The 15913-nt window shown below is 59.2% G+C and overlaps 1 protein-coding gene across 5 annotated transcripts in view; it reads left to right on the plus strand.

The window, feature by feature from the left end:
- The window catches only part of AP2A2 (adaptor related protein complex 2 subunit alpha 2), a 63660-nt gene extending 50119 nt beyond the window's left edge, over positions 1-13541 (plus strand). For 3 of the 5 annotated variants that reach the window (XM_070046058.1, XM_070046059.1, XM_070046060.1), the window contains 12 exons: positions 647-829; positions 1422-1519; positions 1910-2141; positions 2250-2453; positions 5560-5720; positions 8391-8473; positions 9972-10061; positions 10718-10841; positions 11794-11910; positions 12000-12069; positions 12214-12348; positions 13142-13541. In XM_070046058.1, the coding sequence (XP_069902159.1) occupies positions 647-829; positions 1422-1519; positions 1910-2141; positions 2250-2453; positions 5560-5720; positions 8391-8473; positions 9972-10061; positions 10718-10841; positions 11794-11910; positions 12000-12069; positions 12214-12348; positions 13142-13219 (1575 nt within the window). In that variant the 3' untranslated portion in view covers positions 13220-13541. The remainder of the gene's footprint in view (positions 1-646; positions 830-1421; positions 1520-1909; positions 2142-2249; positions 2454-5559; positions 5721-8390; positions 8474-9971; positions 10062-10717; positions 10842-11793; positions 11911-11999; positions 12070-12213; positions 12349-13141) is intronic. The other 2 variants (XM_030850887.2, XM_030850888.2) reach the window with 1 other exon arrangement.
- Positions 13542-15913: the final 2372 nt, after the last annotated feature.

Here is a 15913-nt window from a genome sequence, read left to right on the forward strand (position 1 = left end):
TGCTCAGCACAGAGGGAGCAGGGCGTGCGTGGGGGGTGGGCGCAGCGGGGACACAGGCCGGCGTGGCAGTGAGGGGGCCCCAGCGCCCAGCTTTGGGCCCAGCTCTGGGCTTGAAGGACTCGAAGCCGAGGGCGGTGACGAGGTGGGTGTTCTGGAACGGTGCTCTGGGGTCGTTACGGAGGGTCGACTTGGAGGCCAGAGGGTGTGCAGAGCAGGTGGATGGGGGATCTGGGGCGCGGTCAGGAGGTCACGCTGGGGAAGGTGGGCGTGCGGGCGGCAGCACGGGGGGCCGGGCTCCAGGTTGGCGACCGATGCTGCTCAGGGCAGGCTCGGTGCAGGAGGAGGCTGTACCCGGGGGAGGTGAGGGGCCTGCTTTCCGCAGCCCGGAGCAGGTGCCCTGGGGAGCTGGGAGAAGGGCTGTCGGAGCAGGAGGCCCAGCGAGCGCGGGTGGCGCTTTGCCAGCGGGGCTGCCTGGGCTGCGGGCCGGGTGGCGGGGGGAGGACGGGGCTCGCTGTGCCTCTCTCGACACGTCCCTCCACGTCTGCTCCTGGAACCTTAGACTTACGGGCTCCTTTGACAAGTGGGGGTCGCTTTGACGTGGGTTCAGGCCCTTCTGAGGCCCTCCCTGAGTGGCCGTGCCCTGCAGGTGCTGAAGGTCGCCATCCTGGCGGAGAAGTACGCCGTGGACTACACGTGGTACGTGGACACCATCCTGAACCTGATCCGCATCGCTGGAGACTACGTGAGCGAGGAGGTGTGGTACCGCGTCATCCAGATCGTCGTCAACCGGGACGACGTGCAGGGCTACGCCGCCAAGACGGTGTTTGAGGTGTGGCCCCGCCCCGCCCCCGCCAGCCTTCCCGCAGGCCGGGCTCCGGCACTGCTCCTGCCTCCGCTGGAGTCTCGGTGCCCTCTGTCCCTGATTTCAGCACAGCGACCCCGGGTGGGAGGCTCTCGGTCAGCGCATGGCCTCCTGAGCAGGCTGCCCGGGCTGGGGCCTTGGGCTGGCCTCTGTGTGTCCGAGAGCAGGTGTGGGGCCGCCACGGTGGGCTTGTGGTCTCTGTCGGCGAGGGCCGTGTGCCCCCGCCCCTGCCCAGGGCCCACGCGTCAGTTTTTGGGAGCAGCTCTCGTTCCAGGGATCGGCCGTGGCCCTGCCCGTGGGGCTCCCCTGCTACCCTGCTCCCCTGCTACTGATCCCTCTGCCGAAGTGGCCAGGAGAGAGGATGGCGCAGGGAGTGCATTCGGGAGGGGCTCAGGAGGCTCTGGGGGCTGCGGCCGTGTGCAGAGCAGGCTCCCTGGGAAGGCAGCCTGAGCCCGCTCTCCTGGCTTGTCACACGGCTCAGTGGCTTTCTCCGGAGGCCGAGCTCTACTGGTGCTTCCTCTGCCTGGGCACCAGGCTCACCGCGCGTGCTCTTCCGTAGGCGCTGCAGGCCCCAGCGTGCCACGAGAACCTGGTCAAAGTCGGTGGCTACATCCTAGGGGAGTTTGGGAACTTGATAGCAGGAGACCCGAGATCCAGGTGAGTCACCCGGGAGCTGGGAGTCCCGCGTCCAGTGCCGGGCCTGTGCCCACTGATTCACACCCGATGGCCTAGTAGAGGCCAGCTGATGTCCCGAGCTCCCCAGGACAGCCCGTAGCGAGGGGACATCCGCTCTGGTTGGCTGTACAGAACACAGGGATTCTGGGGGGAAGGAGGCATGGCTGATGGCCGGCGCTGTTCAGAGGGGAGCCTGGACTTGGCCTGGAGCGGGAACGCACAGCTTCTGGCTGAGCGTGGGCTCATGCCCCCGAGTCACTCCGCGCTCACTCCCCGTCTTGTGGGGACACACGGGGGTCAGGCTCAGGCGGGGTGGTCCAGGCGGGGAGTGAGGCGTGGAGGTGACGCTGTGCCCCATGTGTGCCCCCCCAGCCCCCTGACCCAGTTTCACCTGCTGCACTCCAAGTTCCACCTGTGCAGCGTCCCCACCAGGGCGCTCCTCCTGTCCACTTACATCAAGTTCGTGAACCTCTTCCCGGAGGTGAAGGGCACCATCCAGGACGTGCTGCGCAGTGACAGCCAGCTGAAGAATGCTGACGTGGAGCTGCAGCAGCGCGCCGTCGAGTACCTGCGGCTCAGCACTGTCGCCAGCACCGACATCCTGGTGCGCCACGCTGCTCTATGGCCCCCCGCCTCGCCTTGGCCACCCTTTCTGGGGGCCGGAGGCCATGGGGCTTCGCGCTGCGCTGACCTAGGGCTCCTTTCCCCCCAGGCGACTGTCCTGGAGGAGATGCCTCCGTTTCCAGAACGTGAGTCTTCTATCCTGGCCAAGCTCAAGAAGAAGAAGGGCCCCAGCACGGTGACCGACCTGGAGGAGGCCAAGCGGGAGAGGAGCGCCGACGTCAACGGGGGCCCCGAGCCCGCCCCGGCCAGTGCCAGCGCTGCGGTGGGTCCCCTCCTGAGGGCCGTACCCTGCGTGAGCTCCTGGGGCACCTGGTCCCCGAGATCCGCGACCCTGGACTGTTGTCGTTTGGGGGCAGGCTGACCCAGACGCCTGTGTCTGTCAGCCAGACTGTGTCTGTCGGATGGTTGTCTGGGGTCCGCGGTCAGCTCCCACGTCTCCCCTCGGCTTTGGATTTAGAAGACGTGGTCACCCGTCTCTTGCACGACTGCCGTATAGTCCCGCACCCCTCGCTGGTTTCCAGTGGACCCACCTCCTGCTGTCCTCAGAGGTTTTTCACTAGTGAGCGCGTTAGAGCGAGCGTCCTGTTCACGCACGATGCCCTGAGAACATGTCCTTTGACGTTCGTCGGGGAAGATGCCGTTTTGAGAGTTGTGTTTCCTTTCTCGGCTCAGTGGAGGGAGCCCGGGGAGCAGGTGCGTTAGCCCGGCTGGGCAGCAGCCCCTGCGGCCCTGCAGGCGGCTCCCGAGGACCTTGGTCTTTATGCTTGGCCCGTCGGGAGGCAGCCTGGAGAGCTGTGTGTCCCCTCCAGGACGCCGGTGCGGCACCATGGACGGTGCTGCTTACGCTGCGCGGCGGCCTCTGTGAGGGCGGGCCCCACTGGTGGCGCGTGCGGCGTGTGGACGGCCCGGGGCCCGGCTGGTTTGCTCATCCAGAGCGTGCTCGTGTCTGAGTCCTGCTGCTCCTTGGGGGGCGCTTGCCTGGCTCCACGTCTCCTTGTGTGCCCCGGGGCCTCGGGCCCGCCGTGAGGCCTGTGCTCAGACCTGGCCTGGCCCTTGACTTGGGGCCCCGTCACAGCCAGGACCTCTCACCTGAGCCCTGATACCTTCTCTCCAGGGGCGCCCTTCGTGGCCCTGTGGATGTGAGTTCCCATTTGTCCTCACGGCTCAGGGAGCTGGGGCAGGGGGAAGGCCTTGACGGGGCTGGGGAGTTGAGGCAGAAGCAGCAGGACAGGAAAGAGGCTGGGGTCCCTCCTGGCTGGGATTCTCCTCCTGGTGTCTTCTCTCTCCTGTCTTCAAACTCAGAAGGGAGGCCCCGCCGCCAGGTGGCGTTGAGATGTCTGGATCTCACGAGAACGCCTGGGCTGCCTTTTGCTTTGGGCAGTGGTGGCCAGAATGCCTTTTATTTAGGGTCGCAGGTCATGCCAGGAGGCGATTTTCTTTGTGGCCTTCCTGGGAGCTCGGCTCAGCTGTGGCTTTGGGGTGCTTGTCTGTGCGCCTTGAGGGTGGGTGTCTGGAGGCTGCCGGTCCTCCTGGGGCTTTGGGCTGGCGGAGGAGCCCAGAGCCACCCTGCACCCTGTGGTGTGCGGCGCTTTGAGCAGGTGTAACCTGTGCAGAGCCGGGTGCCAGGCCGGCTCCTGGGGGAGGGTCTCCCCGAGTCCTGAGAAGAGGGGGAGGCGGCGAAGCGGCGGGGGGTCCCAGTGCTGCAGGGTAGAGCCTGCACGTGGGGTCTGGGGAGGGAGTAGGCGTCTTAGCGGGGCCTCCCTAGGAGCAGCCTTGCTTTTGTCTGTCCGTGTTTGACTTAATGGGACAGAAGGGTTTGCCTACTTTAAAAAGCATTTGCACTGTTCTTTGGGAACCAGTGGAGACATTGTGCAGTAGGTGGCAGAGGTGCAGTGACCTCGTCAGGCTGCGGGTTCTGTGGCCCAGACAGAGGCCTTTGTCGCGTCACTCACAGCAGGCTTGGCCCCCCCCCCCCCCCCCCGGCAGCAGCTCCTAACCTTGGGTGGCCAGGCTCCCGAAGATGGCCTCGCTGGCGGGAGGCTGTTGTGAGGGGCTGTGTGTGCGGGAGTGTCATCCCAGGTGCAGGGCCAGGAGCCCCCGTGGCCATTTCATCGACTCTCCCCAATGGCGCAGAAGCTTCTGAGGAAGCTTGACAGCTCCTCTGGGGGCCCTTCCCCTTCTCCTGGGGAGCACGGCCTGGCCTGTCGGCTCTGCCCAGGAGCCCCTTTCACCCGGAGCCGCCCGCTTCCGGGCCGCTTCCGGCCGCAGGGTGGGCCGCAGGGTGGGCCTGGCGCGCTGCCTGCCCTGGAGCCCCAGGAAGGAGGGCCTGGCGCACGGAGCGGAGCTCTTGGCCGGCTCAGGCCCACGTCCTCTCTGCGGGACGGGACACGTGTTCTGTAACGCCTCTTTTGTCTCAACGTGGAATCCATACAGAAGATCATCTGCCTAAGCGTGTAATGTTTTAGAAATTCAGTGCAGTGCTCTAAATATGAAAGGGAAGTAAGTAATTATTTATGCTAATGTAATGATCCCCACGTGTGCGTCCTCCGCATGGCCTGAGGGCGGGCTGGCCAGTGCCTGGGGTGGGTGCGCCCACACTCCTGAGAGAGAAGGGGCGTTGGCCTCCTCGGGCTCTCAGCGTGGCTGCCGGCGTGGCTGCGTTCCTGGAAAGATGAGTGAGTGCGCAGTAACACCGAGCAAGGCGTTCACTGCAGTGACGAAAAGCAGCTCTCGGATGTAGTCTCAGGTGACTGTAAGTGGATATTTGCCCCCGGGAGGGTCCAGGGGGACATTTAAAAGTCACTCCAGATGAGTTCTCACAGGCCTGGTTCTCGCTGCGACAGGAACCTCTCGGTCCTCAGGACCGTGCACGTTTCTGGACTCGTGCGCCCAGGCAGGGGCAGCGCCAGCTCTCTGTGCAGCTGGTGGGGGACGTCTGGGGAGGGAGCGTGTGATGAGCTGCGCTGTTGTGTCTCCTGTGAGCTTGGAGAGGGATTTTGGAAGGGCTTTGTTGTGTTCTTTGTCTCTTGCCTAGGATCAAAAAGCAGCTGTTTAGGCACATCATTGTAAATCAGCTATACTTCGATTAAAAAAAAAATAAAACAAAACAACGAAAAAAGCAGTTATTTTTAAAAAAACCCTGTTCTGCAGGCATTTTGTCTGCTCTTCCTCTGTAACGAAGCAGAACGTAGATGACTAAGGCTGCGCCCTAGTAAGCTGCTGGCTTTTACTTCTTTCATCTTTCCAGACTTCTTCACATGGTCGACAGTGACACGCACAGTCTTGTCTCTGAAACCAGACACTTCTTTTCGGGGTGTGGGTGGGGTGCAGGCCCTTGCGCTTGCCTGGCGTGGTGCCCAGAAGGGTCTGCGCTGACCTTCTCCTTCCCTGTCTTCCAGTCCACGCCTTCTCCGTCGGCAGACCTACTGGGGCTGGGGGCTGCGCCCCCCGTCCCCACGGGACCTCCACCCTCCTCCGGCGGGCTGCTCGTGGACGTTTTCTCAGACTCACCCTCCGCGGTCGCTCCCCTGGCTCCCGGCTCCGAGGACAACTTCGCCAGGTAGTCTGCCTCCTGCATCCCGAGGACAGGGGCTCCCCCCGCCCGGCCAGGCCTGCGCCCTGGGTGCCCAGGGAGGGAGGAGGCTCAGGCGCTGGACAGGTGAGGGAGTGGTGGGCGCCCTGTGTGCTGTCTGCTCCCGTGGGCTGCGCCTGCCCTGCAGGGCGCTTGTGCTCTGCTCTCCGTGCTGTGCCCCTGGGCTCTCTAATCACGCCCTGTGTCTGCCCTCCAGGCACCTAGCTTTTTCTTGAAGAGACGCTCTTCAGTTCACAGTCACTGCTTTGTCCTGTGGGGTCTGCTTCCAAGCCTGCTTCCTGCTCCTCCGCTGACCTGTTCCGTCCTTGTCACCTCTGTCTGACCGGTGTCCCGATGTTCACACCCCTGCTGTGGGCCAGCAGAGTCCTGCGTGCGGTCAACTTGGCCCCGTTCCCCCACTTTGAAGGCGAAATCCCAGGCTGCTCTTCCCCGCGCTTCGCTGCGCGGATCCTGCCCCTTTTCCCTGCTTGCTGTCTGTCCCTCTGTCTCTGCTGATCTAGATCCAGCCAGGAGGTGGGGGGCTCCCCCTCCGAGAGGAGAGCGGGTGTGAGTTCTGTCGTCTCCAAGGAGCGGCTGCTCGTCTTGGTCTTTGTGACCACGGAAGAGTTCTTGTGGTTTTCTGGTTTCTCCTGTCTCTCTCCGTTCGCCCCGCACACTGACTCGTATTTCCTGTCGCTTGTTGGAAGTGACTGGGGAAGGGCGGGTTTGCAGTGCCGCCAGTTGTCCGTCTGTGGCGGAAAACAGACTCTTTTTCTTAAACTGAGGTATATAGTTAGTTGGTTTACAACATCATATTAGTGTCAGGTGTACAACGTAGGGACTCAACTTTTTTAGGTTATATTCCGTTTAAAGTTATCACAAAATAGTGGCTGTATTTCCCTGTGCTGTACAGTATATCCTTGTGGCTTATCTATCTTATGTGTAGCAGTTTGCACCTCTTACTCCCGTACCCTGTCTTCCCTCTCCCCCCTTCCTTCTCCCTGCTGGTAACCACTAGTTTGTTCTCTGTGTCTGTGAGTCTGTTTGTTTTGTTATATTCATTTATTTTTCAGGTTCCACATGTGAATGGCAGCATACAGTATTTGTCTTCTCTGTCTGACTTATTGCGCTTAGCATGACGCCCTCCAAGTCCATTCATGTTGCAAATGACAGAATTTCATTTTTGTATTGACCGAGTGTGCGTGTGTGCGTGTGCGTGTGCGTGTGTGTGCGTGTGTGCGTGCGCGCGCGTGTGTGCGTGCGCGCGCGTGTGTGTGCGTGTGTGTGTGTGTGTGTGTTCGTTCCATCGTATATTATACCACATCTTTATCGACTCATCCGCTGACGGACACTTAGGTTGCTTTCGTATCTTCACTTTTGTAAATAATGCTGCTGTGAATATTGGGGTGCATGTGTCTTTTCAAATTAGTGTTTTCATTCTCCTTGAATATACCCAGGACTGGAATTGCTGGGTCATGTGGTAGCTGTATTTTTAGTCTTTTGAGGAACCGCCATACTGTTTTCCAGTGTTTCACCAATTTACATCCCCACCAGCAGTGTGCAAGGGCTCCCTTTTCTTCATGCTCTCATCAGCATTTGTTATATGTGGTCTTTTTGATGATGGCCGTTCTGACAGGTGTGAGGTGTTGTCTCTTTGTGGTTTTGATCCCCGTTTCCCTGACGGTGAGTGATGTTCAGCATCTTTCATGTGCCTGTTGGCATCTGTATGTCTTCTTTGGAAAAATGTCTGTTCAGGTCTTCTGCCCGTTTTTTAATTGGGTCATTTGGTTTTTCGATATTGGGTTGTATGAGCTGTTTATATGTTTTGGAAATTAAACCTCTTATTGGTCTTGCCATTTGCAAATATTTTCTCCCATTCAGTAGGTTGTGTTTCTGTTTTGTTGATGATTTCCTTTTGCTGTGCAAAAGCTTTTAAGTTCAATTAGATCTCGTTTATCTTTGCATTTGTTTCCTTTGCCTTAGGAGCAGATCCAAGAAAATATTTGCTGCAGTTTATGTCAAAGAGTGCTCTGCCTGTGTTCTCTTCTAGGAGTTTTATGGTTTCAGGTCTTACATTTAGGTCTTTAATCCAGTTTGAGTTTATTTTTATATGTAGTGTGAGATGTTCTAGTTTCATGCTTTTCCATGTAGCTGTCCAGTTTTCGCAGCACCAGGGGAAGGGAGAGCAGGGAAGAGGGGAGGGGAGGACAGGAGGGGCAGGGAGGGCCGCCTGGGTGTGGGCGTGGGTGTGCGTGGCCCGCGGACAGCCCCAGTGGAGGCCGTTTGGAGGCCACTGCTGCGTGTCAAGTGGCCGAGCCTGTGGGCCGACCTGAACAAACGTGTGTGCTTTTGCCGTGGCGCCCGTGTCCTGCGTCAGTGGAAGCTGTTCACGGTTGAGCAGCACCTTCATGGAAGGCAGACGACCTGCTCCTGTGGTCATTCCTTGGTTGTGCCGTGTCACCCTCTCAACTTACCTCCCATCTCTAGCGGGCGCTTTTAATGGTGTTCGTCGGAATATTTGCTGCTTTTCCCTTCCCTCCTGTCCCAGAGAGGTTTTTCTGGTCTTCGTGTTCTTTAAACCCTTTTTCGAAACTGATCTTGGTATTTTTGGTGGGTGGGTGGCTTTGAGTGACTCACATGCTGTCCCTTGTCCCCCAGGTTTGTCTGTAAAAATAATGGTGTGTTGTTTGAAAACCAGCTTCTTCAGATTGGACTGAAGTCTGAGTTTCGGCAGAATTTAGGTATGTATTTTACTTTACTTAATGAAAATTTCTCTTAGAAGTTATGAGGAGAAAGTATTTCCAAATCACAAATCTCAAAAGGGTCTAGTTTCTAGAATATATAGAGGACTCCAAATCAACAACAGAAAAACAACCCAGTTAGAAAATGGGCAGAAGTCTCAGACATTTCCCTAAGGAAGACATTCAGGTGTCCAAAAGAGCATGCAAAGGCGCCCACCATCACCAATAGTCTGAGAAATGCAGTCAGACCCATCGAGGTACCACCTCATACGCATCGGCACGGCTGCTATAAAAAACAAAACGAGGGTTGGCGAGGACGCAGAGAAATTGGAAGCTTGTGCTCTGGGGGGATGTATTTGCTGCTGTGGCAAACAGTCTGGAGGTTTCTTAAAAAACTAAAAATAGAACTCCCATATATATGACCTAGCAATCCCACTTCTGGGTATTTACCCAAAAGAATTGAAAGGAAAGCAGGGACTGGAACAGGTACTCACATGCCCACGTTCACAGTCACCAAAAAGGTGGAGGCAACCCAAGTGTGCATCCATTTGAGTGGATACACAAAATGTGGTTTAAACACACACTGGAACATTACTCAGCCTTAAAAAGGAAGGAACTTGTGACACAGGCTACACAGGGTGAACCTTGAGGACATCACACTCAGTGAAATAATCCAGTCACAGAAGGACTAATCCTGTCTGATTCCACTCCCTAGGGGTCCCTGGAGGAGTCACATCCACAGAGACAGAAAAGTAGACGGTGGGGCCCAGGGCTGGGGGAGGGGAGGGGAGTGAGTGTTCATGGGGACAGAGTGTCCGTTCGGGAAGACGGAACGTTCTGGGGATGAAGGTGGGGAAGGTAACACGACCATGTGAATGTGCTTCGTGCCCCGCCCTGTGCGCCAAGAGATGCAGAGACGGTAAATTGCAGGGTATATGGTGTATGTTTTACCACATTTTTAAAAAAAGCTTTCTGTTCCCCCCAGCCCCCCAAAATTGTGCCCACTGGCTACTGGGGCTGTTGCCGAGGGGCCCTGTGGGCTGCTGGCCCCGCCTCCCTCTTGGCACCATCGTGGAGCCTTGTCTGCGGAAACGAGTGGAGGGTGGGAAGGCAGCGCATCTGCCCCGTGGGGCCCCTCAGACTCCTTCTCACTGAGGACGGACAGAGGTGTTCGTTTCTCATTGGATGAAGGGGTTAGACTCCGGGCCACGGTGGCGTCACCCAGGAGCCGTGGTGTTTCTTAGGCTGTCGGGGAGGCATGCCTACCTGTGCGTCCTCTTCAGGAGATTTGAAGTTCACGTTCCATTCTGAATTCTGAGGGTGTAAAGACGTCCACAGAGGTCTGTGTGGCGGTTCCTGCTGTGCTGGCTCCGAGCCCCCCAAGTGCCGAGGCCGAGGGCTCGGGCGTCACTTGTGTGGGTCGGGGGCTCTGCTTTCCTCCGTGCAGCTCAGGAGGCTGTGGCGTGTCGTGGGAACAAGCTGCTTTGCTTCCTTCTAGGCCGGATGTTCATATTTTACGGTAATAAGACCTCCACGCAGTTCCTGAGCTTTACTCCTACGCTCATCTGTTCGGACGACCTCCAGGCCAATATCCTTGGTTCCGTTGCCCCTAGGCCCCTGGCAGAAGCGGGTGGAGGACAGACTAGGAGGGCGTTTCCAGGTGCTGTTAATGCAACCTCAGGGTACCTTCCCACACTCAGGTTGCTTGTTTATAACGCTGGTGAAGTACATGCAGACCTGTTCCGGCCTCCACATCTGCTGGGGCTCTGGTCTCCTTGGGGAGTCTCCCAGGGAGCTGCTGCCCAGGCAGAGCGAGTGATGGGCCACCTGGGACGAGCTGCGACCGGAGACGGTCCCATATAAATGGCAGAACTGGGACGTGAGCTTCTCCAGCCCGTCAGCCTTGCCATCCAGGTGTCCTGTTCCCGCGATGATGGGCCACCTGGGTAAAGTGAGGGCGAAGGAGGCCCAGCTTGACCACCGAGGATGCCGCCTTCCCTGGAAAAGCCGTGAAGCAGGAACCTCCTTACTACAGGCCAGATCTATTTTTATTTTAAGATAAACACGCTTTAAACGTGGACCGTTAAAGCTAAATGTTTAAGTTATTAAAAACACACGTATGGCAGGTTTCGTCCGAGGTCAGGATGTGAGCTCCGACTCCTGCCGGGCCCCTTCTGGAGCCTCTCTGAACTCGGGGCTCAGCCCATGTTCCCAGCGTCGCCACAGCTTCCTTGACACATGCACATCTGAGCCTGCAGACCAAGCCTGTGGACCCCACCGTGGACGGGGGCGCGCAGGTGCAGCAGGCTGTCAACATAGAGTGCGTGTCCGACTTCACCGAGGCGCCCGTCCTCAACATCCAGTTCAGGTGGGAGCCCCGGCCGAGGCACCAGCCGCTCTTGCTGGGCGCGGGGGTGTCAGGCTGGGCCGGCACGTGGCTGTGACGCGGGACCTCTGCATCCTTCCTTCAGAGGGTGTGGTGAGGACCGAGGGGTGACCTGCCGTGCACACTCCAGAGGCGTCTGCTACAGGGGGGTGTGGGAAGTGGGGGAGGGAAAGGGTGCCCGGGTCTGGGACGCCGGGTGGGCGGGGCCTTCTTCCCAAGGCCCGGGGCTTTCAGGCGAGAGACCGAGGGGCCTGTCCCGCTGCGGGCGCTGCGCAGCCTGCTGCTCCAGAGGCCAGCCGCCCGGCGCTGGGCCCACCAGGGCCTCGTCTGGGGTGTGAGCGCCTGTGTGTTGTACTCTGAGCGTACACGTCGGCCTGACTGTTTTTTCTGACGTGTCTGTTGCTTCTCGGCTCGTTCCTGCCGTCTTTCAGCGACTGTGGTAGAGTGTGCTTCCCAGCCTTCCCTGTTGGGTATTTGTAAGGTTAACTTTTGAAAGAGCACCTTTCCAAATACGAGGTATACAGGGACCTGCAGATGGCGTACTTTGTAAAATTTAGGGAAATAGACGTGCAGAATTTTTCTTTCATTCCGTAGGCACACTGTTTTCTTTTAGTCTTTTCATGGAAAAAAGAAAAAACCCACACGATTTAAACTTGGAGTTGTAGGACACGGACTGCTGGGGAACGGGAAGAGGCGGCGCCTGTCCCCGGCGCTGCGACCAGCCCAGCAGCCTCGGCCGGGGGTGGCGGGGGCACGTTCCCCGACGTCCTTGGCCATCGATGACGGTGCGCCGGAGATGGACCAGCCTCCCTGGAGCCCTGGGCCGCCCTTCCAGATCTCTCCGCCCCGCCTTTTGCACGCGGCCCCCCTGTGCCCTGGAGGTGGCACACTCGGGACGTGGACTCTTCCCAGCATGCCTCTGTGTTGCTCACAGGTATGGGGGAACCTTTCAGAATGTGTCTGTGAAGCTGCCTATCACACTCAACAAGTTTTTCCAGCCCACGGAGATGGCTTCTCAGGATTTCTTCCAGCGCTGGAAGCAGCTGAGCAAGTGAGTGGCGCCCTGTCCCCCCCGGGTGGGTGGGGGGCCTCGGCTCTGGCTCAGCTGACGGCACTCGCGCTGGCCTCGGTTTCCCACAGTCCCCAGCAGGAAGTGCAGAATATCTTCAAGGCGAAGCATCCAATGGACACAGAGATCACCAAAGCCAAGGTAAAGGTCTTGCTGTGGACGTTCCCAGGGTCGGGACACGACCGGAGTCCTCAGAGGAGGCTGGCGGCTTCTCGCCTCGGAGAACCCTCCACCTCTGCTGGCGCCGACGCAAGGGGCTCCTGTTTCTCCTGGTTCTTCCCACAGATTATTGGCTTTGGTTCTGCACTCCTAGAGGAAGTCGATCCTAATCCTGCAAACTTTGTGGGAGCTGGTATCATACACACCAGAACCACCCAGATTGGATGCTTACTGCGTCTGGAGCCGAATCTGCAAGCCCAGGTCAAGCCCCTTGAGGGAATCGCTGAATACGCTTGCTTTTTTTTTTTTTTTTTTAACTGTGGTGTAATTCACACACAGTGAGATATGCAGATAGATCCCAGATGTGGTAGTTTGATGTGTTTCGACAGATGTGTACACCTGTGTAACCACCACCACCCACCCGTTGGTGTGTGTAGCATTTCCATCGCCCCAGAAAGTTCTCTGGCACGCCCGCATCAGCCCCGGCCTCCCTAGGAGGCAGCGCCGTGTGGCCCAGCGTGGGACCCGCCTGGCCCCAGGCTCCAGCAGTCACCGTGTTGCTGCTGTGTCCACGGTGGGTCCTCGTGGAGCACGTGGCCCTCCTTTGTGGGGAGTTGCCACTCTGGTTTGCCCAGCCCTCCTGTCGATGGACATCGGGCTGCCCCTGTTTCAGGAGGCATTGAATACGGCTGCCGCAGACATCCGGACATGCCTTTGCATGGGCATGTTTTCATTTCACGTGGGGAACACTCAGGGTGGGATTGCCGGCTCATGGGGTCTGGGCACGGTCAGCCTTGCTGTTCCGACAGCGATGCGGTCTCAGACGCCCACCAGCTGCGCATGAAGTTTCCAGTTGGTCCACATGCACACGAGCACTTGCTGATGTCAAACTGTTTTATTTTTGCCACTGAGAGCGTGTTCGTTGCTTGAACCTGTCAACAGTGGCACCTCCAGGGACGGGCTGAGCAGGGGGCCTTGAGGGGCCACTGGGCGGGGCTGGCCCCGCGGTGCCTGCCCTGGCACCGCCACTGACCTTCTGTGTCCTCTGTTTCAGATGTACCGACTCACGCTGCGGACGAGTAGAGAAACCGTCTCTCAGAGATTGTGTGAATTGCTTTCGGAACAGTTTTAATCAACAAGGACGGAGGGTCAGGCTCCTGTGTCTGCGTTTTTCTTCATCTCCACTGTCGTCTTCGTTGCCATGCCGCAAGTCCACGCCCTGTGTAGTGTTGCAGCCCCGGGTGCCTCCCAGCCCTGCTTCTCTGGCCTCGTCCCTTGTGGGGATGGATGGGAGCCTGTGTGCCGTCGAGGAAGAAGAGGCTCAGCCTGGACCCAGCCGTCCTGCCAAGTCAGGAGGAGAGGGGCGTGGATCCCGGGATTAACTCTTATAGAAATCAAGACAGTTCTGTGGCTAAGTCTACAAATTAAAGGGAATTTAGAAGTTTGAATGAAAATGGAAAGTTGTTTGAAATTTTATCAAGATGCCAAGGCTGTCTTATTGACAGTTCATCTCTGATGCTCTGAGAGGAGAGGCAGCGTTCTGTCTGCCATGGCAATAGATCTTGGCTACTTGGATGGGAGACGGGGAGGCAGCCCAAGGGTATGTCCACACGGGGCCCAAGCGCCGACCTCGGCCAGGGTGAGAGCACAGTGCCAGGGGGCTTGCTGGGGCCGGGTTCTGAATCTAGAAGTTAGACAGGGTTGTGTTCTCAATGACGATCAACAAAAACACGTATCCTGGCTGGATTTAATTCTATTTTCCTTTTTCCCAGCACTGTGTTCTTAAAGCGAGATTTGTAAAGCCATCTGACTGAGACCTTATGTGTGCAGTGCTGGGGGGTGGGGGATTCCTGGTGGCTCTGGAGGGGGTGTACCTAACCTCATGCATCTTTGGGTTTCAAATGAGTGCACTGTCACCACAGTGGCCCATGACTGGTTCCCGATTGTGATGGCAGGGTTTGTTGTGGGCCAACAGAGAAGATTTCTGGAAGGTGAGCTGGTCTCTTCCCTGTGCAGTGACCTAAAGGTGCCGGGGTCATGATTGCAGGCCAGGGTGCTGTGGACCTTGGCCTGTGCAGTGGGAGGAGGGAGGCCTGCGTGTGGTCAGGAAGCAGAGAGCAGAGTGGGGATGAGCTGGCACCTGTCCCCCCACCCCTCCGTGTGCGCGGCTCTCACGTGTTGTCCCCTGCGCCTCGAGATGCCGAGGCGAGGCCTGTGTCCTGTTAGCAGCAGATGCGCCAGGTGGGTGGCAGGCACAGGCTGCAGGTTTGTCCTCGACAGACACATCTGCTTTCGACACTGAGGGGCCCAGGAAGAGCTGGGGCCCTTGTTGGTTACCCTGGTTTTCCAGCAGGGACCGGGCTCCCTGCCGTGCGGTGGGGAGAACCACGTGGGGCAGGGGAACACAGTGGCCCTGTGCCGTGGTGCGGGTCGCGGGGAGGCAGCTTCTGGGAGTCGCCATGTGGGTACTTGGGGCCTCCCACACTGCGGACGCCCCACTCAAGGTTCCCACACCCACCACCCTGTGCAGCCCCTGCAGTGCGCAGTGGTGGAGGCTGAGGCTTTGTGCATGTGGTGGCAGCATGGCCGCTGGTGGCACTGCTGTGCACTGCAGATGGATGGCGTGGCCGTCGTGCTTTTGTTCAAGGTGCGGGACGGTACGCGGTGCTTGGGCTCCAGTGTTTGGACTGCCAGCCCGGGGCTGGTTTCTTATGTCAGCCGACGCCCTCCCTCCACCCACCATTCTGGGTGAACAAATGCTGGGGTGGCGGCTGGAACGTGTGTGGTCTTTGGAGGAAAAGGCGCCCGGCATACGGCTCAAGGTCCCGTCCCGTGGGGTTGCGTGGGGCGCTGAGAACCGATGATGCGGGCCCGTCGTCCGGAACCTGTTCCCCAGTCACGGGGATGGAAGCTGAGGTGTGTCGAGGTGACGTGCCTTTTGCTCTGCACTTGGGTTCAGGACGTGGGCTGAGCCTGTGGGACTCATCCTGGTGGGGCCTGCGGCCTGGCCTTGGCTCCCCCCACTCCGTGGTGCGCGTCGGGGGCCTGCCTTCTAGGGGCCTGCGTCTAGGGGCCAAGTGGGCCCAGGGGTTCCTTCTTGGGGGGTGAGCCCAGCCACAGGCAGGGTACAGGGTCCCACGGGACGGAGGGCCTCACAGGAGAGTAGTGCTGAGCTGGGAAGGGTGAGAGGGCCTGCAGGGGAGGGGAGGGGAGGGGAGGGGAGGGGGGACGGGGGGAGGGGAGGGGAGGGAGGGGAGGGGAGGGGAGGGGAGGGGGGACGGGGGGAGGGGAGGGGAGGGAGGGGAGGGGAGGCCGGGGGCCCACAGTGGCACCCCTTCTTGGCCCATGCTTGTGCGGGTCCGACCCCGTGAGCTGGACGCGGGTGTGGGGACTCACAAATGCCCGAGGGGCGCGGGAGACGGCAGGAGCAGAGCTCAGGAGCCTTTGTGCCTTGACAAGTGCCAGTTTATTTGTTGTCTGTTCATGGTGCACAGGGCCTGGTGCCCCCTCCCCAGGGTGAGCTTTGCTGGTGGGCAGGCGGTGACGCTTGCCTCTCCCTTCCCTTCCCCGACTGCAGGGCCCCTCTCCTCGCTGTGACCCGAGCCTCTCCCCCACCCTTCTCTGCTTGGGCGGCCCCTGTTTCCCCAGGAATCCCCTCTGCAGCAGCCTTCCTCACTCCTGCCACCGGGGGTGGGGTTCTGGTCCCAGCAGGACTGGAAGGCTGCCTTCGAAGGCCGGGAGGCTGTGTGGATGGGCGGTGGGCAGTGCCCTGTGCAGTCCCGAGGCTGGCAGTGCAGGGCAGCCTGCTGGGTTTGGTCAGGGTCTG

Source organism: Globicephala melas, chromosome 8 (assembly GCF_963455315.2).
Source record: "Globicephala melas chromosome 8, mGloMel1.2, whole genome shotgun sequence".
NCBI lineage: Eukaryota > Metazoa > Chordata > Mammalia > Artiodactyla > Delphinidae > Globicephala > Globicephala melas.